General features: G+C 48.8%; 10 protein-coding genes across 11 annotated transcripts; 6 read left to right on the top strand and 4 right to left on the bottom strand.

Moving 5' to 3' along the window:
- Positions 1-123: 123 nt before the first annotated feature.
- Positions 124-1311, bottom strand: LOC119558276. Its single transcript, XM_037871651.1, has one exon. The coding sequence runs from the start codon at positions 1211-1213 to the stop codon at positions 266-268; it is 948 nt and encodes a 315-aa protein (XP_037727579.1). The 5' UTR covers positions 1214-1311; the 3' UTR covers positions 124-265.
- Positions 1312-1598: 287 nt separating this feature from the next.
- On the bottom strand, positions 1599-3296 carry LOC119557777 (phenylalanine--tRNA ligase alpha subunit). The gene has a single exon (XM_037870677.1). It carries the CDS (start codon positions 3192-3194, stop codon positions 1698-1700), a length of 1497 nt encoding a protein of 498 aa, XP_037726605.1. The 5' UTR covers positions 3195-3296; the 3' UTR covers positions 1599-1697.
- Positions 3297-3719: 423 nt separating this feature from the next.
- Positions 3720-5746, top strand: LOC119557802 (zinc finger protein 771). The gene has a single exon (XM_037870706.1). It carries the CDS (start codon positions 3808-3810, stop codon positions 5242-5244), a length of 1437 nt encoding a protein of 478 aa, XP_037726634.1. The 5' UTR covers positions 3720-3807; the 3' UTR covers positions 5245-5746.
- Positions 5747-6077: 331 nt separating this feature from the next.
- LOC119557080 (zinc finger protein 214) lies at positions 6078-6629 on the top strand. The gene has a single exon (XM_037869632.1). The coding sequence runs from the start codon at positions 6108-6110 to the stop codon at positions 6588-6590; it is 483 nt and encodes a 160-aa protein (XP_037725560.1). The 5' UTR covers positions 6078-6107; the 3' UTR covers positions 6591-6629.
- A 162-nt stretch (positions 6630-6791) lies between these two features.
- On the top strand, positions 6792-8873 carry LOC119555842 (zinc finger protein 664). Its single transcript, XM_037867471.1, has 2 exons — positions 6792-7440; positions 7686-8873. Exons 1-2 carry the CDS (start codon positions 6886-6888, stop codon positions 8436-8438), a joined length of 1308 nt encoding a protein of 435 aa, XP_037723399.1. The 5' UTR covers positions 6792-6885; the 3' UTR covers positions 8439-8873.
- Positions 8874-8921: 48 nt separating this feature from the next.
- Positions 8922-10422, bottom strand: LOC119555844 (guanine nucleotide-binding protein subunit beta-5). Its single transcript, XM_037867472.1, has one exon. The coding sequence runs from the start codon at positions 10272-10274 to the stop codon at positions 9198-9200; it is 1077 nt and encodes a 358-aa protein (XP_037723400.1). The 5' UTR covers positions 10275-10422; the 3' UTR covers positions 8922-9197.
- A 465-nt stretch (positions 10423-10887) lies between these two features.
- LOC119555841 (zinc finger protein 493) lies at positions 10888-12490 on the top strand. Its single transcript, XM_037867470.1, has one exon. It carries the CDS (start codon positions 10989-10991, stop codon positions 12372-12374), a length of 1386 nt encoding a protein of 461 aa, XP_037723398.1. The 5' UTR covers positions 10888-10988; the 3' UTR covers positions 12375-12490.
- A 73-nt stretch (positions 12491-12563) lies between these two features.
- Positions 12564-15298, bottom strand: LOC119555840 (TNF receptor-associated factor 6). Its single transcript, XM_037867469.1, has one exon. It carries the CDS (start codon positions 15179-15181, stop codon positions 13748-13750), a length of 1434 nt encoding a protein of 477 aa, XP_037723397.1. The 5' UTR covers positions 15182-15298; the 3' UTR covers positions 12564-13747.
- Positions 15299-15893: 595 nt separating this feature from the next.
- LOC119555845 (acidic phospholipase A2 PA4) lies at positions 15894-17520 on the top strand. The gene is made up of 2 exons (XM_037867473.1): positions 15894-16626; positions 17091-17520. The coding sequence occupies exon 1, from the start codon at positions 15979-15981 to the stop codon at positions 16615-16617; it is 639 nt and encodes a 212-aa protein (XP_037723401.1). The 5' UTR covers positions 15894-15978; the 3' UTR covers positions 16618-16626; positions 17091-17520.
- A 1563-nt stretch (positions 17521-19083) lies between these two features.
- Positions 19084-20716, top strand: LOC119556948. Of its 2 annotated transcripts, none has more exons than XM_037869445.1 (2): positions 19084-19361; positions 19413-20716. In XM_037869445.1, exons 1-2 carry the CDS (start codon positions 19213-19215, stop codon positions 20524-20526), a joined length of 1263 nt encoding a protein of 420 aa, XP_037725373.1. In that variant the 5' UTR covers positions 19084-19212; the 3' UTR covers positions 20527-20716. The 2 variants fall into 2 exon arrangements, with proteins under 2 accessions (XP_037725373.1, XP_037725375.1); XM_037869447.1 differs by having other exon boundaries at positions 19087-19361; positions 19416-20716.
- Positions 20717-20746: the final 30 nt, after the last annotated feature.

The following is a 20746-nucleotide window of genomic DNA, read 5'->3' as shown; positions in this document are numbered from 1 at the left end:
GTTATCAAACTAAAACCTTTTCACAAACACTTCTTAAAATATTTTTATTTTCAGATTTTACAAAAATAATGCGTATATTTTTGTCATACCATTATATCTTGTAAACAAGCAATAAAAATCATAAACGTAATCAATAATATTTTAATTTCTTTTAAAACGGTGAACTAAAATAATAATCTTAAAATTTTGGTTATTACACCAGTTTCAGGGGTTTTGATTTTACTTTTCGGTAATTGTCAACTAAAGAATGCGACGGGTGTTTAAGTCAAGTGCGCGAGACGCGCCAGGACTTCTGCAGCGCCTGCTTGACCAGCTCATCCGGCGAGGGAGTATCGAAACGGAATCTCTTGACCTGGCTGCCGTAGTCCTCCCGCTGGCACATCCTCAGATGCTGCCGCTCCAGCCGGGTGACGGCGTACTCCAGTCGGGGCCTCCTCGGTTCCGGGTAGCCCACCACAGCGTCTAGCATTTGACCAATGGGTCCCGGCTGCTCCAGGTAGTTGGTATTCGCGGGCGCCTGGTTGGCCAGCTCGTCCTCGGCCGCCTCCTCGTCCTCGGCGTTGAGGGATCGCCGGCGGTTGGCCAGCAGACCTCCGGTGGGCGTGCTCCTTCTACCGCGATCGCAGGCAATGAAGGGTATGTCAAAGTTCTCCCGGCTGGTCAGCTGGCGCGCCTTGCTGGCCGACTCCTTGGGCGGTGCATCCTTGCTGGCAGCTATCACCGTGGACGAGAGGTCAATGAGTGGTGCTGGCGTGGACGTAGTGGTGGCTCCAGCCTTGGCCCCATCGCCTCCATCGTCCCGTATCCGCAGCCGATCCACACCGTGCTCCAGCCGGGCTAGGAGTGGTATGTTCAGTGGCTTTCCGAGCGTCGTCGTCGCCGCCAATTGGGGAATCACAAATCCCGTGCCCGTCGTCGATTGCAACACCTGGTTCTCGCTCTCCGATCGCTGGCGTCGCCTCAGCTGGATCTCGTTGAGCAGCAACTGGTTGTGGGCGTCCGCCGCCAGACGGGATTCCCGCTGGGCAGCCGCATCCGCAGTGGCCGCCTGCAGTTGCAACTGAGGAATTTTCAGCTGCGGAATAACAAATCTGGGCGTCGTTTGTGGGGGCGTGCCACTTGTACCGCCCAATGTGGGCGAATCGCTGGCGCCCTGGAGGCCAAATTTGGCCTGGATCGCCTGGTGGAGTGTCTGCGTCGGATTGGTAGCCATTTTTAAGGCCAAAACTCCAGCGCTTGATGACGAATTTTCGATTTTTTGTTTGGATTGTTCGTTTGTTATTGTTTTCTTCGCGCGCTTGCATGTGTGTGTGTTTGTGACGTTGTGGCAGGGTTGTCAAGTAGCACGCATATTTTATCTTCGATATTTTATATTTGATTTACAAACATTTCTTCACTTTAAAGGCTTAAGTAAGCAGGCTTTTATTAAAAATTTGGTTTTTATAAAATTCTAGGCAAGCACAGCTAATTTAAAGACAAAACATTTTGTGGTACTCGACAGCCCTGGACAACAGCTGAGGCAGCCCGCCAAAATTTAAAAACTTCTATGTTTTGTATAATATAATTTATAAATTAGTTTCCTTAAATATTCAAAGGCATTTTCTGTGGTGGAAACTTTATTTATAAATATTTTTGGAACATTCGTTTGTTTTAAAAAAAATGCAATTTGATGGCGGATCCTAGGGTTTTTTAAGGAATTAAGCATGATCCAGCCGGCAGATTGGGCCCTCCTCCACCATCTTCAGATCCACCTTGGGTCCCACAAGATCCCTGATGTTGTTGATGCCGTACTTGATCATGGTGGGTCGCTCCAGCGACAGACCCCAGGCAATTACGTTCACATTCTCTGGCACACCCATGGGCAGCAGCATCTCCGGCCGGAAGACGCCCGAGTTGCCCACCTCGATCCACTTGCCCAGACCGGGATGATAGCAGAAGATCTCCATGCTGGGCTCCGTGTAGGGATTGTAGGCAGGCTTGAATTCCAGCTGCGTGATGCCCAGCTTCCTGAAGAACTCGTACAGCGTGCCAATGAGATCGCCCAGCGTGAGGCCAACATCTGCAATCACACCCTCCACCTGATGGAACTCCGCCAGATGGGTGGCGTCCAGTGTTTCGTTGCGGAACACCTTGTCGATGCTGAAGTACTTGGCCGCCTTAAAGCCGCCCTCCTGGTTGGCCAGTTTGTACAGCATCCTGGCACTCACGGCCGTCGTGTGGGTCCGCAGCAGATTCTTCTGCGCCTCCTCCAGCTTCCAGTCGTAGCCGTAACCCTTGGATCCATAGCCGCCCTGCGAGTGCACCTTCTTCACCCGCTCCAGATAGTCTTGCGGGAACTTGTGGCTCTTGGCCGGATTGTTCACAAAGAACGTGTCGTGGGCATCGCGAGCCGGGTGCTGTTGCGGCTGATAGAGCGCATCGAAGTTCCAGAACGACGACTCTACATAGTTGTTGGTGGGCATCTCAGAGAAGCCCATCTCAAGGAATATTTGCCGGAACTCGGTGCGCACTTTGAGCAGAGGATGGAGATGTCCCCGCGTTGGTGGCGCACCTAAGGCATCAAAGTTGTAGGCCTTGAACTTGAGCTGATCCCACAGACCGCTGGCGAGCATTTCCACCGTGAGATCCGTCTCCAGCTTGGTGAGCGTGGTGGCGAACTCGGGGCCGCGGGCCAGGACAAAGCTCTTGGTGGTCGTTTCCTGGAGGAGCTTGCGTTTCTTGAAGTCGGTCACCTCCTTGGCGGGCAGCTGGTCGCCCTTGCCCTGGGCCACCTGCTGCAGTTGGTTCCTCACCACGTCGGTGATTGTGTCCACCTTGCGGCGCACCAGCGGCGGACTGACGCTCTTGTCCACCAGAATCCAGCCGTGGGACATGGCCTTGCTGAAGCCCACTTTGCCATTTGGCCCGCCGGCTGCCATCAGAGCTGCCTGGGCGATTCCCTCTGGGGGAACAGCGGCGTAGACCAAAGCCTCGTGACTCCCATGCTCCACGACAGCGCGACCCTCGTCCGTGAGGCCCAGACTCTTGTGGGTGGCCGTCTCCGCGGTGACCAGTTCGCCATGCGCCTGTATGCTCTTCAAGGCGCCCACTATCTTCTGGTGATCCTCGGCAAACAGCGCCGCCAGGTCCAGGGTGTCCACCTTGTCGGCGGTCTCCAGCTGCTGGAGAATGCGCTCCGTGAGATCGGGATGCATGGCTGGCGGTTCAATGGGTTTAATTCACGGCTAAATTCAATTCTCCGGAGGAATGCGAAATCGGAATCTCGTGTTGCCACAACGCAACCTATCGGGGTCTATCGGATATCGATATCGACAGTGCTGGGAGGAAGCCAGTGTTGGCAACTGGCGAAGGATTAAAGGTGTCTAATTAGACAAATAGCTTTAAAAAGCTAACTTATATTTCTAAGTATTCGGGAAAAAAGGCGCTTTTACAGTAGGAACTTATAAAATATATTGGTTAAAATTTTCTGTTAATAACCTGATAAAATATTTCCAACAATTATTCCTAGCTCTGAACAAAAGACAGTGAATAAACAAAAGTCGCATCTATCTGGTGCAAATTATAAGTAAAATAAATATTCAAAATTGATCATTAAAAAAGACAACGAAAATTAAATTTAAAAAAAAACGTTAGCGTGAAAATCTAGCTACTTTTAGCGTAAACAAATCTCGCCAACAGCACAGTGGCACCTGCAACAGGAACAGCTGTTCAACACTGCAAGCTCGCGTTCTTATTGGACGAAAATATTCGAATAAAGGACGCGAATCCTGGCGAGCAACGGCCAGGTGGGAGCAAAGAGCCGCTACCATGCTCAAGTCGCTCAAGCCGGACACGTACGCCGGAATGGCGAACGCCAAGTGCGGCGAGATCTACTTCCAGAGCCTGCACAGCTTTCGCATCGACTGTGCGTTCTGTGAGATGAAGAGCTTTGTCTTCGGGGACTTTTTGCTCCACGTCCAGAATGTCCACTTCGAGAACGGGCTGCTAAAGACGGAGGCGGCCCTGGACGCCGGAGGAGCGGACCTCAAGCAGGAGCGGGATCGAGATAGGGAGCAAAACTCGCCGGTGCCCATTGTGGCGCAGGTGAATCCCTTTGCCTGGTACGAGATTGGCGGCGACCACGACGAGGACAGCGACGACGAGGATGGGCGGGGCTCTCTGGGGCAGGAGCAGGACGAGGAGGAGGAGCGGCCGACCAGGCAGACAATCATCAAGTGGCAAGTGGACCATCATCATACTGCACCCGCAGCCAGCGAATCTCTGCGTCAAGTGAGAGCCCTCAAGGTGGACTACAAGGAGGAGGACTCCGAGCAGGAGGAGTGCGCCATTAAACTGGATCCGGACAGCGAAAGCAGGCAGTCGGCGAAGACGCCCCACTTCTGTCCGCACTGCACGAAGGTCTACCAGAGCCGCAAAGTCCTAGAGCGCCATATAGTGCGTCAGCACAAGGATGCCGCCTCTCCAGAGGCGGACAGCGAGGATGCCGACTACGAGCCTCCCAAGGAGGCGCCCGCCAAGTCATCCTCCACCGCCCAGGAGCACAAATGCGAGCATTGCGGCAAGATCTACCATGGGAAATACAGCCTGAGGCAGCATTTAAAGCGGGACCACGACAATGGCGAGGAGGGAGGTGGAGGCTCCACCACCTTTACCTGCCTGGAGTGCGAGGCCCAATTGCCTCGCCTCCGCCTGCTGGACGAGCACATGGTGCAGGCCCATGGCGGCGCTGCCTGCGAGGTCTGCGGTCGGCGCTACAAAACCCGCCACGAGCTGAAGCGCCACCAGCTAAAGCACACCAGCGAACGCAACGTTCCCTGCCCGCATCCTGGCTGCGGCAAGCGCTTCTTCACCGTCCGCCACATGCGCAACCACGGCAAGGTGCACACGGAGCAGAAGAACTTTGTGTGCGAGAGCTGCGGCTACAGCTGCCGGAACAAGGAGACGCTGCGCGTCCACATCAGGAGCCACACGGGCGAGCGGCCATTCGGCTGCCAGGTGTGCGACAAGCGATTCCCCTCCCACTCCGGCCTGCGGGAGCACATGGCCATGCATTCCACGGAGCGGCCGCATGTGTGCAGCGTTTGCGGTGCGACCTTTTCGCGGCAAAAGGGCCTCTATCATCACAAGTTCCTCCACGCGGACACCAAGCAGTTCGTCTGCAAGCTCTGCGGGAATGCCTATGCCCAGGCGGCGGGACTCGCTGGACATATGCGCAAGCACCGGAACGACGAGCTCAACGGTTAGGATCGTGAGGATCCTAGGGACAAATGTAGGCTACATCTTTGTATCTTCCAATCGTGACGTTTTAGGTTTAGGAACTCAGGCATAGGCTATAGTAGACAGCTATATTTTTAATGGTTCATTTTTTTTGTATTGTTTCGGTTTTCATTCCATGGATTTTCATCGAATTTATTTGTAAATAACTGGTACACTTCCTCTAGAGTTAGATAAACTATGGCTGTTTTCTCGTCCGCATGTTAAACTTAAAATAAGCTTTAAAACAGTTTAAAAACTACTTTGAGTTTAACATGCTAAAAGATAAAACGGTCCTGAAAGTTGTAAAATGCATTCAAACGAGTTGAAATTTAGAAATAGCGAATTTGATTGACATAATGTAAATATTAAGATGGCATTGAAAGCTAAGAATCCTAGCCTTTGGTTAAATTTAGTATAACTAAAAGGATTTTTGTTGAAAACTAAACTTTGTTAAAGTTAAAAATATACACGTACATATAGTGTAAGCCCATTTGAAGTGTACATATAACGAAATGCTTCCGACAACCAAGTCAATTTCGAAAAAGTCCTGTGAAACTAAAACCGGAAGGAAACCCTGTAATCTGTAATCCCGGCCAGCGGATAATATTCGAATTTGGAAATCCCCCAAAGGAAATGGGCGATTTTCGCGGTTAACCTTTTTGTATTGATAAATATAACAGAATCTGATTCACAAAAGAGCCACCCGTTCTTAAATTAGCCAAACAATTCGGTTGTTTTGACAGCAATTAATCGGCCCAACTGCTGAAGCGGCCAAATGCCAAGTGGTAAGGTGTAAATCGGTGCGTCTAACAATAGTGCCGGCGTTTAGATTTGGCACACGCGAGGCGACCATGTCGGCGGAACGTCCAACTCCAAGTTCGGATGGCGATGGCGGGCGAGGGCCACAGCGACTGATGTGCGAGTTCTGCGGCTATCGTACGTCGATCCATTGGAATCTGCAGGTCCATCGGCGGCGTCACACCGGCGAGAAGCCCTTCAGTTGCCACACCTGCCAGGCGAGCTTCCCGGCCAGCTATCAGTTGAAAACCCATCTGGAGCGGCACTTGGACACTGCCCAACGACGCCTGAGGCACATTTGCACCGATTGCAATGTGGGTTTCTCCAGCTCGCGGGCTCTCTATCATCACAGGCCGCTCCATGAGGATGGCAAGCGCTTCAAGTGCTCGCAGTGCGACAAATCATTTGCCCAGGCGGCGGGATACTCCCAGCACAAGCGGATGCACCGCCAAAGGAATCAGCGCGCCACTAGGAGACTCAAGAGCATCGAGGAGCTAAAAGATCCGCAGGTTATTATATATCAGCATCAGAATTGACTTTCTGGGGAAGTTTATCCCGAATTAAATTTGAAAAAGTAGCCCTTCATTGGTTTCTTTTATTTTAATTCAAAATGCGGTTAGTTTTAAATTGTAACCTTCAGTTAAACGCCTTAACCCTTGGTTTGAGGCCTTGCTTACGGTCTATCGGTCCCCTCGGTTCGTGTCTGCACTAAATGCCTATCGAAGTCTACCGGCAGCGAAAACAGCTGCACTTGTGTGATTTTGTATTTTGTTCAATATAATATTGCATTTTGCAATTTTTGGGATGAATTAAAAGCAGCCGGCGCGCAGAATGCTGAGACACTGCCTGGCCAACGTGGACTATGTGCGTCTGCACGCCCAGCAGCAGTTGCGTCCGAAATGCGGCGAGATCTTCTACGAACAGGAGGCGAACAGCTTCCAATTAGTTTGCCTGCTCTGCGAAATGAAGCACTTTGGATTCGAGGACTTCGCCCGCCACATCCGGAATGTGCACTTTGACAAGCAGGGCCGGCCCCTGACCCAAACGGTCACGAGATTTGGAGAACAGGAGCTCCAAACGACAGATGCAACAACTTTGCTGGCGGATAGCCTGAAGGAGGAGTTCCTGTCCAACGAGGATGCCCTGGACGCAGAGGAGACTGAAAAGGAACTGGACCAGGAAGAGGGCAATCCACTGCGCATCATGTCGCTTGAGGGTAAACAGTCTGAGGAGGAGGAGACCATGGATACGATGTGGCAGCCCGATCGTGGCAGTTCCTCCGATTCCTCCGACAACGAGGGCTGCGATCTGGAGAAGATGAGGGGTATGGAAGATCCTAAGGGTAACCAACTGGATGAGGAGGAGGACCAGCAGTCTGTTTTTAAGGTAGTCCCAAAGAAAGACTTACAGAACTCTAATTCTAAATGGTTTTTCAAAATGTATTTTATGAAAATGAATACTTTTGTATGCCAATATTCTACTTAACTATTTTAATAAGCTGCTAATTTACCCAATTAAGTTTGTAATTTTCAAAGAATTCTATATCATAGCTGCTGTAAAATGAAATTAACCGTACAAACAAGTATTAATTGGCCTTCAATCTCTTATACCTGACCACTTACGCCTTTCAGAAGCAGCGCCAGCCGAAGGACTACAACTGCCCACACTGCGATCGCAAGTACACGACCCAGAAATACCTGAACACGCACCTGAAGATGAGCCACCCGCATCCGCAGGCGTTCAAATGCGACGACTGCGAAGCCACCTTCGATGTGGATCGGGCTTTGGCCCAGCATCGTCGCAAGGAGCACACGGAGTTTGCCTGCCAGCTGTGCGACAAGGTGTTTAAGAGCTCGCGTTCCCTGCTCCGCCATGTGCAGGGTCACTCCGGCGCACGGACATTCAAATGCGAGCACGAGAACTGCGGCAAATCGTTTGTCAACCAGCACAACCTCACCTCGCATCGCCGTGTCCACAGTGAGGAGCGGAACTACGTGTGCGAGCTGTGCGGCTATAGATCCCGCTACCGGGAGGCGTTGATCGTCCACCGGCGCACGCATACGGGCGAGAAACCCTTCCAGTGCCAAACCTGTGCCCGCCGCTTTGCCTCCAAGTCGCTGCTCAACGAACACCAGGCCATGCACTCCACCGAGAAGCCCTACAAGTGTGACAAGTGCGATTCGGCCTTCTCCCGCCCGAAGGCGCTGTACCACCACAAGCACCTGCATTTGGGAATCAAGAAGTTCAAGTGCAAGGTCTGCGGAAATGCCTATGCCCAAGCGGCAGGCCTTTCCGCTCACATGCGGGCACACAAGCTCCAGACGACGACTAATGCCGCGGAGGGCGTGGAGCCGGGACCCATCGATATGCTGTTCACCTACTGACCTGATTGAGGGGATCGCCTGCCTCTCAAAATCACCTTCTGTATCCCCTCTACTTTTCTCACAATATCTACGATACATACATCAAGTATTACGTCCACTGTTCTAGACTCGAACGATTAAAAAGTATATTAAAACTTGATTTAGTTTAAGTCACTATCGTACCAATTATTGACATATGTATCTGCCATAGTTTTAAACAAGCCAACACTTTAAAAATTTTAATTTAAAGATATTACTGGCTTTCCCTTAAACAATTTAAAAGAGAAAAGCTTCCCGTTTATGTTTAAAAAGTATTAATTTCTACATATCATTAAGGACAAACTGTATATACTGTTAAAACTGTTCAATATTAAGCTAGTTTTAAGCAGAGTATTCTTCCGCGTATATTAAAATATAAGGAAATCATTTCGCACAATACCAGGTACAATAAAATTCCTGATAAATGTTATTCAAATGGTGTTTTTCTTTCCAAACAAACACCAGTTTTTCTATCGCTCAACATTTATTTCGAACAGGAACTTATAGCTAGTTGCATAATGGTTACACTTCGAGATACATAGATATATATATACTTGGGTTCATTATAATACAGCAGTTGGTAGTCCCGATATGACCCATACCAAATCCGTAAATTAAATATCCTAGAAATGCACAACAAAAACAAAATTGAGACTAGATGGAACAGAGGAGAAAACAAAGCGAGGCAGCATCCGTCCAGGACAGATGCCCCCTAACAATGGGCTTTTCGTTCTGCACGGCTTAGGCCCACACCCGGATGGTGTAATCCCAACTGCCGGTGGATAGAGCGGTGCCATCGGGCGAGACCTGGACGCAGGACACCTTGTTCTCATGCCCGTAGAGCAGGCACACCCTCTCCGACTTAAGGGTGTCCCACAAGTTGACGGTGTAGTCGTTGTAGCCAGCAAACAGCAGCCTTCCGCTGACCGAAAAGTCCACTGAGTTGACCCCAAAGATGATGCTCTCCTTGGCGAAGACGGCCACCTCGCGATCCGCTCGCATATCGTACAGCCGGCAGCTGCTGTCATCGGATCCCGTGGCTATGGCATCTCCGCAAGGATGGAACTTGACGCTATTCACATCCGATTGGTGGCCCTCGAAGGACTGCACCACATGACCCGAGCGCATGTCCCAGATGAAGGCCATGCGATCGCAACTGCCCGAGACGAAGGTGTTGCCCGTCTCGTTGGGGGCCAGATCGATGGCCATTACATCGCCGGAGTGGCCGTGGAAACTTTGGAGCAGCTGACCCGACTCCACGTCCCACAGGGCGCATGTGGAATCGCCACTGCCCGTGAGAATTTGCTGATCCGAGTTCGGGTAGATGCAGCACGACATGTAGCTGGTGTGAGTGCCCACCGTGCGCTTCTTGGCGGCCATCTCCTCATCCGAGGTAATCGGATACACGGTGACCTTGTTATCCAGCCCGCCGCAAGCCACGAAATTTCCCGACGGAGCATAGGCACAGGCCATGATCCAGGTGGTGGGCATGGTGACGGCATGCTCCTTGTTCGTGGTGAACGCATCCCAGATGATCAGCCGGCCGTCCTGCGACGAGGAGATGATGTGACGCTTGTCGGGACTCCAGTCGGTGCACAGGACCTTGGCCTGATGGCCTTTGAGCACCTTGCGCGGCTTGATGTTCACATAGGCGATCTGCTCCAGCCGCTCGGCAATGTTCGACAGATTGACGTCGTTCAGCTTCTGGCGCTCCTCCTCCAGCTTGGTCTTCAGATTCTCCGCCTCCCGCACCAAGCTGGCCATCTTCTCGCTGGCATTTGCATTCGCATTGCTAGCTGGCACCGCGGCCTCCGACATGGTTGCTCCGGATTTGGATCTCTCTCGGGCGTTTCTCGAGGGGATTCCGTGTCCTGTTTACCAACTTCTCCAATTGAACAGCGAAAAATCAATGGATAGGATGGAAGAAAAAAGTGTATACTCGAATACAAAAATCCGAATACACAACAGTGGCCGATAGGCGCGGTCGGTTATCGATAGCTTTTTACCGTTGTCAAAGCACAAAATGTACCGTAATTTGTGGTACATTTTAACTTATGTTCTATTTGATGGAATTTGGGAAATCTATGAATTTTACAATTTTCTGTAGCCTGTAGCCTTAAACCTTAATAATAAGAAAGCCTGAAAATTCTTTATATTCTAAAAATCGATATTTCGATAAGTGCAAGAAAAGTAACGGTCTAAATTTGGAGCGACAAAAATGTATGGTTCGAAAACAATAATATTAAAGTCAATTAATATATTTGAAAAAGGTTCTAATTCTGATTTTCTATCCTAAAAAGCTTTATAGGACATGTTTCTTGGACTTTTATTTTAACATTAAGTCAAGCTTTGATATTACGACTTCAAAATTGGCGCCTCTTTTCAAGGAAGCTCGATACCACCAGCAGTTAGCCAACACTGGCCACCAGCTGATAACAAGCCCACTCCCACCAATTTAAAAAAAAAAAAAGCGACGCCAATCCGATGGTAGGAACACTTTAACGCCGGAGCCAGTAATCCGCATCCGCCAAGATGATCAAGCTTCTGCCACGGGCGGATGTGCCCGGTGGGTACCACAATGTCCGGTGCGGCGAGGTGCTCTTCAGTGCACCCGCCTCCTGGGGCGTCTGCTGCGGGCTGTGCAGCCAGCGCTTTGCTTTGGACAGCTTTCCGGAACACTTCCGGACGAAGCACCTCACCGGGCACTGTGCCACCCAGGAATCCGCCGTCAAGCCCCAGAGCGATCCCATTGCCCAGGACGCCAGCGAATCGCAGATAAGCGAGGAGATTGCCGACGACCATGTGGATGGGCCAAGCATGGACACCGAGGCGGAAAAGGAGGTGGAAGAGGAGGAGAGTGCTGCGCGCCAACATCTCCAGCGGGCGGCGGCGATGAAGAAAACACTGTACGAGACCCAGGAGGATTTGCTGGACATGGATCCCGACTGGATGGGCGACAACGATGATGGCCACGAGGAGGACCAAGAGGACAGCGATTCGGATGACGATGAGTCCACTCAGCCCAGCGACGACACTAAGGATATGCTCTTCCAATGCGATCAGTGCGACCGAGCGTACTCAAGCAGGCGCAGCCTGACGACCCATCGCCGCTTGAAGCACAGCGATGCCTCCGTAAACGGTCCCAGGAAGCGGAATGGCCCGCCGCAGGAGTACAAATGCGAGGAGGAGGGCTGCAACCAAACGTTTCGCACGGAACGCGATCTGCGCGGCCATCGCTGGAAGCACACCGGCATCGTTTGCGACATCTGCGGCAAGCCCTTCACCCAGTCGGGCAACATGATGACCCACCGCCTGCGGCACACTGGCATCAAGCCGCACAAGTGTCCGGACTGCGATGCCACCTTTTACACGCAGAAGGAGCTGTCCTCGCACAGCATCTGTCATACGGGTCGCATGCCCTGCATTTGCGAGATCTGCGGACGACCTTGCCGGGATCGGGGCGTGCTAACGGCCCACATGCGTCGCCACACGGGCGAAAGGCCGGCCAAATGCGGCGTTTGCGGCAAGGCCTTCTATAGCTTCCATGACCTCAATGTCCATGCTGTTTCGCACACCAATTTGCGACCCTTCGCTTGCGACATTTGCGGTTCGACGTTCCAAAGGAAGAAGGCGCTGCGGGTGCACAAATTGCTCCACTCGGAGAAGCGCAAGTACGAATGCAAGCTGTGCGGCAAGACTTTCGCCCAATCCGGCGGCCTAAACGCTCACATGCGTAGCCACGATCCGGGGAGAGTTAAGACAGCTGTTAAACCTCTGCCGCAGTCAGTCACCATCGAGGTGATCGAGGGCAAGACACCGCCGAACACCACCATCACCATGGCCATCGACCTTGATGTGGAGGAGCAGCTGGTTGAGCAGACCGAAAGCGCCCCCGCCACTTGGCGCCTGGCTAACTGAGCTGCTGGATAGGATTAGGTTTAGATTTAGTTAAGCAACAAGCACCAAAATGCGCCATAACGAATACCAGAAAAGTTTTAATTTTCAAGAAAATCAATAAAATGTTAAGATGAAGATTGGATATTGTTTTATACGAACGCCCGGTCGCCCTATTGTCCTCCACTGGAGTACAAAATATAAAACAATTGATTGGCGGTACAAAAATGTCCTTTATTGGGATTCCCTAACCGGAAAAGGGTCCATTCCGTCAGCGGTCAGAACCCAGACCGAACTGGGTTTCGATCTATGCCAGGGTGTGCGTTCTACCCGAGCTCCCTAGCACTAAACATAGTACGTATTGTTATGGTCTAAGTTAAATATTGGGGTAAAATAATAAGTACATACAGCCTTTGTTTTTTTCCAAATCAAATTGGATTTCATAAACGGAGGCTAAAATATTTTTTCTGGCTCCTTCGTTGTTTGAAAAAGGTACATATTTTAAATTCTAAGCGCTGGTTGGCTCACTCATTAGTTTTTCCAAACGCTAAACTGAAGATTTTAAACCTAGCATAATTCTAAATTGAATATTAAGTAACCTAGATATAAAAAAATTGTCGGTATTTGTACCTAATGGACGTACTCAGTTACTAAAAGTTAAATTCAATCAAATTGATGAGAATGTTTTGAAAACTGAAGATTAATTAAGTGTGTAAGTGCATTGATAAGGGATCACGGGGAAATCCAAGTTCAATACAGATTTCTAATTATAGATCTAATTTCCCCAGTTTTTTTACGTGATCTGCAATTACATTTGCTTGCTAAGACAGAAATTAAAAACTAGTAATATAAATGAGAATAAGGAATAGTTCTAGGATAGATAATATCGATTAGTAATTGGAATATCATCGAAATTGCTTTATGTGATGCCTGCTAGACGGTGACTATTAGCGGTCGCTTGTATACTATATATAGATCTATATAAAATATATACGTGTGAGCTATTGGTTATTGCATATTGTACGTTGGCGTACGTGTTCACGAAAGTGGATCGAGTAAGTCCACACAAATCGCAGGGTCGCCTGGTTATCTGTAGTTCTAAGTTATTTTGCCTGGTGATAGTAGGTCAAGCCTTAACTAGCACTCCCTTCAAGCGGGTTTATCTGGGACTATCTTTGTAAATTACCACACTCACTGCAGTAAACGTAAGATATCAAAAAGATAAACAGATGAATTCTGTCTAACATGGGAATAGCTAAATATGTTAATTTTTCTGACAAATTGTTGACTTTCGTTCCTACTTGCACAGATTACCTTAATGCCCTACGATTCGATCCACCTTGCCGTGAACGTAACGTAATCGGAAGACTTAAGTTTCCGGTTTCCTTCGTTGCATCTCAGACAATATTGATTTCTATCTTGATGAGCAGCCGGTCGTCGGCGCAGAATCCCAGCTGAATGATGTTCGATATGTTGGCATACTCGAGAAAGCCGAATCCCCGCGTGCTGATCGCCTCGCGCGGCTGATGGAAGGCCAGTATCTCCGGCTTGGTCATGATGGTGTCGTGCTGCGACAACGTCACATCCGCCGGATGGACCATGCACAACTTGATGCGTCCCTTGAAGGGCCAGTCCAAATGGTAGTCGTTCTCCGACTGCATCAGATGCACATGCAAGCTCAGCACATGCGGCTTCCTCGGCTGTATGTTTAGCCGGGCACAGAACTTGTAGCCATGCGGCGAGGTATAGCACTGGTGTGAGTACTCCAGATTGTTGGCATTGGCCCGCAGGCGTGCCACCAAGGCTCCAAAGTGCTCAATGCGCCACACAATCGTTCCATTGCTATAGCGTGGATCCACGGGCGCTTGTTGGCGTGCCAGACGTAGTTGCATCTGTAGGTTCTCCAGTCGCGTTTCCTGCTCACGTGTCCTCTGCTCTAGGACCACAATCCTCTGGTACATTGTTTGCACAATCTGCTCATCCACACCATTGGCATATTGTGGCGGAGGCGGCAGTTGCTGCTGCTGTCCATGTCCATTCTCCACGGCGCTGCCACTGGTGCTCGGCTTGTGCGGCTGCCAGGTGGCGATGGCTGTCTGCTGGAAGGCCTGCAGCATTAGCTGCATGTGATGCGGCATGTCTGCCTTGAGGTGCTCCTCCAACTGGTTCGTCTCCGGCCGGCCCACAAAATCGCACTTGATCTTGGCAAACGGGCACTTCTCCTCCTGCGGTTCCTGTTGCCTCCTGTAGGGACAACTGGGCAGGTGGCGGTGCAGTTCGATGGGCGAGGCCACCACCGAACAGCCCAGCGAGGAGTTGGGGCAATCGCGCTTCAATTGCTCAATTTCGCGGCGTGTATAGTTGTCCGGGAAGATGTCGTGCTCGGCGGACAGGCGCTTGTTGTCCATGGGACAGCACTGGTTGTTCTTCTGCATCCAGGCGGTGAGGCAGCTGCGGCAGAATCGATGGCCGCACGAGGTCAGCACCGGTTCATTTAGCCAATCGATGCAGATGGCGCACTCGTAGCGCGAGTCCAGCAGCTCCTCCTCCTGGTCCCCGGAAGTGTCTGAACCGGGAGCATAGTGGTGGTTCCGGTTGAGGGCCAGACTCTTGGGTGGAGTGGGTGCTCCGCTGGCTCCTCCGCCCGCTGTCCCCACTGTGGGCGTGGCACTGCTGCTGGCCGCAATCCGGGCATTCGACGTGGATGTGGTCGTCGTCTCATTGCTGTTGTGCTCCTTCTCCTCCGGCTGCTGCAAACTGTGTGAATGTGCGTGCGTGTGTGGATGCTGGTGCACCCTAGCTGACTTGTGCTCCGCCTGGACTCGCTGCATCGTTGCTGCTCCTCTGGCCACCGGCTGGCTATCGTTTTTAATTAACTAATTTAGTTTAATAGGTAATTTTCAACCATGACTCCTCGAAACAGCTGTGTATCCGTCGGCGGTTGTGCAACACTGGCGGGGCGTGAAAAAAACGCAAACACACATGTTCACACTGCGCGGGCGCCACTTTCGATAGGCAGAAAGCTAATTAAGTTATTTATATTTTGAAAAAATTTTAAATGGGATATTTATTTGTAAAATTTTAGGCTAGGGAATATTTTTAATTTTTCCAACTTATTTTAGACTTTTAGAAGCAATTTATAGGCACTTCCAAAAAGTTTGTTTAGTAGTTTTTTGAATACATTTAATAAATGTATCTTAAAAAGTATGTATTTTAAAGGAAACGAAAAAAAGAACCATTAAAGCCAATATTTTAAAGGGAACCTATTGTCCATAGCTATTATTGAGTAAATGCGTAGTTTAAAGTTTTTTAGGAAATGACCTTCTATCCATATAATGCATCAAAAGTATCAGTGATTTACATTTGAAATATTACATAGCTTCTAGTGCTTAGTGCTTTTAGGTTGTACTTCCAAGTTAGCTTTATATAAATAAATAAATAAATAAAGTAAGACCTATCGACATTCTGCATCCGACCGCGAAATGCGGCCCAGTGTGAACGCGTCCGTTTCGATTTGGCGGCGGTGGGCGAGCATATAAAACGGCAGTGGTTTTTTGATTGGAGAGCAATCAGTTTCCGACACCGGGCGCTAAACCAAAAAAAAAAATAAAACGTAGACACCGACACGATGTGGATCCCGAACCAAAGCACTATCTACGTTCTGATGCCACTGGTGATTTTGGCGACCTGGCAGCTGTGCGTTGTTCCCGGGACGGATGCCAAGCACTTGGCCGCCAGATCGCACGACCCCCAAACCGAAACCGAAACCGAAAACGAAACGGAACCCCTATCCCAAGTCCACACACATAGTCACAACAGTGCTGCAGTGCGTCGTCGTGAGCGGAGGCAGCTCTCGGACTGGCTAATCGCACCCAACACGCGGTGGTGCGGACGCGGCAACCTGGCCAATGGAACCTACAACGACCTGGGTGGCGCCTCCAAGGCGGACAAGTGCTGCCGGAAGCACGACCACTGCAAGATGTGGATCGACGGGATGTCCAATCGCTATGATCTCTTCAACTACCGCCCCTACACCCTGTCCCACTGCAGCTGTGACCTGCGATTCCGCACCTGCCTGAAGATGGCCGGCGACGAGGATGCGAACGCCATTGGGAAGCTGTTCTTCAATGTCGTCCAGACGCAATGCTTTGGCCTGAAGGTGGAGACCGTGTGCGTCCAGCGCGGCGGCTCTGGGAAGGAATCCGATCCCTGCCTCAAGGAGGAGTTGCGCCACAAGGCCTTCCTGCGCAACAACAAGCGGTTCTAAGAGTCCTAGGTGGGTCCATGTTGGTTACAAACCCCATACCATTTTTTCGAAAATTATAAAACCCATTTTCAACAAAATGTTAACTGAGATATTATTCAGAATTATGACTGAAAAATGCTTATATTACATTTATCTCAACACCCTTATCATTACTAAAAGTTGAAACAGTCCTTACTCAGAAATAACGCATTTCAGAAATTTCGAGAAGCTTTGATTCATATGTATGTAAAATGACTTATTTCTTTTTACAAGTTGGAACTGACATATTCATCTAAATAGTATTAAAAGCAAAGCAATATTCTATATTATATATAGAAACCAAGAGACATAATCAAAGGTTTTAAGAAAATATTTAAATACCCAAATATCTCATAAACATTTTTCTGAAACTATGCTATATAAAACATGCTTGTAGACTTTGCTTAAATTCGTAATGACTATAACTATAACTTGTTTTTGTGCAATATTTCCAGTTATCGCACAATGACCGGCAGGATTGGGGTATCCCAAAGTCGCCTGCCCTTATAAGAAGCGAACAAACCGCCCCAGAGTGCTGCAATTGAGTTTCAAACTTAATGGGAAAGCATGGCAAAACACCATACACCATCATCATCCGTACTTAGAGAAGGAGAGATAGCAAGAGACACCCGTCTATGTATTAAGCCGTATACCTACATATGTATATGACTTTCAAGTGCTATTATAATGCGTAGTAGTCGATACGATAAACACTTAGCTGTAGTCAATCAATCTAGTTAAGGCCGACGGATCAAATATAGGCTGCCAGAAAACCAAGTTTTTAACTAGCTGTAGACCCCGTAGATACCCTATAAGCACTGTATGTAATTAGTTGTAGACGTAGTAATTTAATAAAAGGAATTTCCAAAGACTAAAAACCCTAAACATGTGTGTGTATATACATATAGGTATTTTGTAAGTACGAGCTCTAGAATCCGGCAGTCCGGCGTGGAATGTCGTACTTTGCCCGTGCTCTCGGTATCAGCATCCATCCACCCAGTATAGACGTATGTCTGGACTGTGTTCATCGCATTGACGTAGCTGTTGCCCCTTCAGATGACCAGGCGACCCCTGATTCGCAGCCCGCCTCTCAATTGGCTACCACTTGGCGTTCTGGGTCAGATGCGTCATGGTCTGGTCTGGTCGTCAGGTTGTGGAAGAAGCGTCCATGGGTCAAGAAGTCTGCTTGGTCGACTCCAAGTCCAAAGTATTAGAATAAATATATTTGAAGATTGAAAAACATCTCTATTTGCGGGCTATTCCAATGATTAGGATTAATTCCCAATATATGATAAGATGTTATATGATTGGCTATTTGAAATAGATCTTTGTTTTTTGGTTATTCCAATAAATGGATTCAAATTATATGGTATGGGTACCATTTAAAAAAAGCTACAGATACGTCCAGGGGTCAAGAAGTCTCATTGGTTGAGTCCGAGTCCAAAGTATTAGAATTAGAATGTGAATATATAATTGAAAAACAAATTTTGTTCTGAGGGCTATTCCAATGACTAAGGTTAATTCCCAATATATGGTAAGAAGTTATTATATTGCCTATTTGAAATAGATCTTTGTTTTTCGTTATTCCAATAAATAGATGCAAATTATATGGTACGGGCACCATTTAAAAAAATCTACATATATGTAAAATGTCATACTAAAGATTATCTTAATTGATAATGTATATTAATTTGAGATAAGAAATCAAAATATGCTTTATATTTTCATATCCTTGTTTCTTTATGTGTGGTTAGGCATACAAATACAACACACTAGGGGGTCTAGGTCAAGAATCATAATCAAAACCCGAGCCTGACGCAATCGAATATAAATAAATATTTGTGTTATTATTATTTACTATTGATTGTTGTGCAGTTTGCAACAGAGGGGCCCGTCTGTTTTGGAGCTTGTAAAGTACTCGTAAATACTTCCTGTCAGTTGGCTTCAATGTCATCGTATTGTAATCGCTGCTTTCGTTTTTCCTCGGAGTCTCTCATTTCAATACGCTATAATCTGAATCTGAATACTAGGTATTTACGCACTCATTGCATTCCGTTTTTTCTTCGTAAGCACTATATTTGTTGATCTCGCAAACAGTTGCGTCACAAAAACTTAAGCCGATAAGCAAAAAGAAAGTAATATTCTTTAACAAATAAAATGGTTGATTTTTGCAAATTCAACTATTTATTTGATGTATTTTATTATTTTATAGATACCTATATTTATAAGAAAATAAAGGTATAATCTAAAGTTAGGTTTTAACTAAGAAAGAGTTAAACCATATGTACATACACCCAACGTATCTTTAAATGCAAACTGAATTAAGTTTTTGAAGTACCCAAATATAACGATATAATTTTATGATTATTATATTATTTACCCATAACAAAGACACTTGAACTGTTTACTCCTGGTTTTTCCAGTTTCAATTTTGATCGCACAACATTTCATCAAAGTAGCTCTCAGTTGAGTTTTCCAATTTTCGAAACCACATTCGCTTTGTCAAAATTGTAAAGAGTTTAAGCGAACTTTCGGATTCGTTTGGCATTGTGGTGCAAGTGAAAATCGCAGCCGGAGATGGACACGCCAGTTCCGATGGCGATGGTACCCACCAGCCTCAATCCAATGCTCGTCCAACGATCAATGCCGGCGACCGTGGCCAGACCCAGTCAATCCAGGACAAAATCACCGGATAACGAGGCGATGGATACCGTTTTGGTCTTTAAGTAAGCATTGGTTTTCATCGCCAGTTTATGGATAATAATCCTCTTTCCAAGAAGCAAGGAAAAGGTGGCTCCGCCGGCATCAACCTGGTTGATTACCCTCCAGCGGCTAATGGATGAGGTTCGGGAGGCACTGCGAGGACAACCGCATGCCAGTGACATTCGTCTACTGATCTTTACGGCGGCGGCCAGTAGCCAGGATCACGAGCGGACCCTCATCCCGGTGCCGCCGCAATTCCAGGCCAAGCCCGGCTCTGGCTGTCAAGTGGATCGACTGCGTCGCTCCGTCGCCGACAATTGGCCATCGTGTCGCCTCATGCTGGACAGCCCCAGTGCCGACGAGCAGTATGCCGATTTGACAACCGATGATGTGGAGGCCCTACACTTGCTGCACTGGCTCCTGGTGGCCACGCCCTCATCGCCCACTTTGCGTCGCATGTCGGGATTGCATTTGCGACGACTCTGCCGGGTCTTGGGATTGGCACGTCCCACCTTGGAGCCCGGTCATCTGCTGAGCATCAGCTATGAAAAGGATAAACAGGGGCGATGGGAGGCTCCAAGTGCCAAGCCCAGTTATGCCTTTCTGGGCTTGCCATTCAAGTATCTGTATCGTTTCCTGGCCACTGGCAGCCTGGAGCATCCACCAGGTGTACCCATCCGTTTGTATGCCCAACCGGAAACGGCTTTGGTTCACTGCGAAGAGGTGGATTTGCCATCACTGCCGCCGCCGCCGCCGCCGCCGCCGGAGGAGGAGGAGCCGAAAGTCCAGGCACAGGCGGAGGAGCAGCCCTCGCCCTCCCGATCCTCTCCGGGTGAGGAGAAGTCGGAGAACCCACTGTGCTGGCGGAACTCCATCCTGACTTCACCGCAAAGGGCTCTGGTGATTTGCCAATTGCCACCGGAGTTGGACGAGTCCATTGCCCATTCGCCGGAGAAGCACTTCTTGGAGTACTTTGTCCAGGAATCGGTGGGCCTGAGGCCCTGCTATCTGCTCCTCTTCGACGAGTCGGTGGCCGCCAAAATAATGTACGCCTGGCCGGGCAGACGCATCGAGGTGGAGAACACTGGTCCTTCGCTGGCCCAGAGATCCCGTGCCAGGATTTTGGGATGGGCAAGGCATGTGGGAGACAAGTGGGGAGCCTTCAAGCGGGCCCTAGCCGCCCTATAGCTCCCATCTATATGAATATTTATAATACAGACTATGGGAATACTTGGGATTTAAGACTGTTTTTAGATTTCTGGCTGGATCCTTGATCTCGGCCAGGTAAAGTCCCGGAGACGATGACTCCAGCGACCTGGAGCTACTTGATGTTTCGATTTTTCTTTATCAATTGTTAATAAATATGTGGCTAAATTCAGTTCTTTCAAAGTTTCTTTAAAGGCTAGGA

This window comes from Drosophila subpulchrella, chromosome X, assembly GCF_014743375.2.
Source record: "Drosophila subpulchrella strain 33 F10 #4 breed RU33 chromosome X, RU_Dsub_v1.1 Primary Assembly, whole genome shotgun sequence".
Taxonomy (NCBI): domain Eukaryota; kingdom Metazoa; phylum Arthropoda; class Insecta; order Diptera; family Drosophilidae; genus Drosophila; species Drosophila subpulchrella.
The sequence above is the reverse complement of the archived record's forward strand: the minus strand, read 5'-3'. Positions and strand labels throughout refer to the sequence as shown.

Excerpts from the sequence above, each read along its gene's own strand:
- LOC119555844 (XM_037867472.1), bottom strand. The coding sequence starts at position 10,274 with ATGTCGGAGGCCGCGGTGCCAGCTAGCAATGCGAATGCAAATGCCAGC.
- LOC119556948 (XM_037869445.1), top strand. The coding sequence starts at position 19,213 with ATGGACACGCCAGTTCCGATGGCGATGGTACCCACCAGCCTCAATCCA. Across the intron at positions 19,362-19,412 it reads GATACCGTTTTGGTCTTTAA|AAGCAAGGAAAAGGTGGCTC; the intron begins GTAAGCATTGGT and ends CCTCTTTCCAAG.
- LOC119557080 (XM_037869632.1), top strand. The coding sequence starts at position 6,108 with ATGTCGGCGGAACGTCCAACTCCAAGTTCGGATGGCGATGGCGGGCGA.
- LOC119555845 (XM_037867473.1), top strand. The coding sequence starts at position 15,979 with ATGTGGATCCCGAACCAAAGCACTATCTACGTTCTGATGCCACTGGTG.
- LOC119555840 (XM_037867469.1), bottom strand. The coding sequence starts at position 15,181 with ATGCAGCGAGTCCAGGCGGAGCACAAGTCAGCTAGGGTGCACCAGCAT.
- LOC119555842 (XM_037867471.1), top strand. The coding sequence starts at position 6,886 with ATGCTGAGACACTGCCTGGCCAACGTGGACTATGTGCGTCTGCACGCC. Across the intron at positions 7,441-7,685 it reads ACCAGCAGTCTGTTTTTAAG|AAGCAGCGCCAGCCGAAGGA; the intron begins GTAGTCCCAAAG and ends TACGCCTTTCAG.
- LOC119557777 (XM_037870677.1), bottom strand. The coding sequence starts at position 3,194 with ATGCATCCCGATCTCACGGAGCGCATTCTCCAGCAGCTGGAGACCGCC.
- LOC119557802 (XM_037870706.1), top strand. The coding sequence starts at position 3,808 with ATGCTCAAGTCGCTCAAGCCGGACACGTACGCCGGAATGGCGAACGCC.
- LOC119558276 (XM_037871651.1), bottom strand. The coding sequence starts at position 1,213 with ATGGCTACCAATCCGACGCAGACACTCCACCAGGCGATCCAGGCCAAA.
- LOC119555841 (XM_037867470.1), top strand. The coding sequence starts at position 10,989 with ATGATCAAGCTTCTGCCACGGGCGGATGTGCCCGGTGGGTACCACAAT.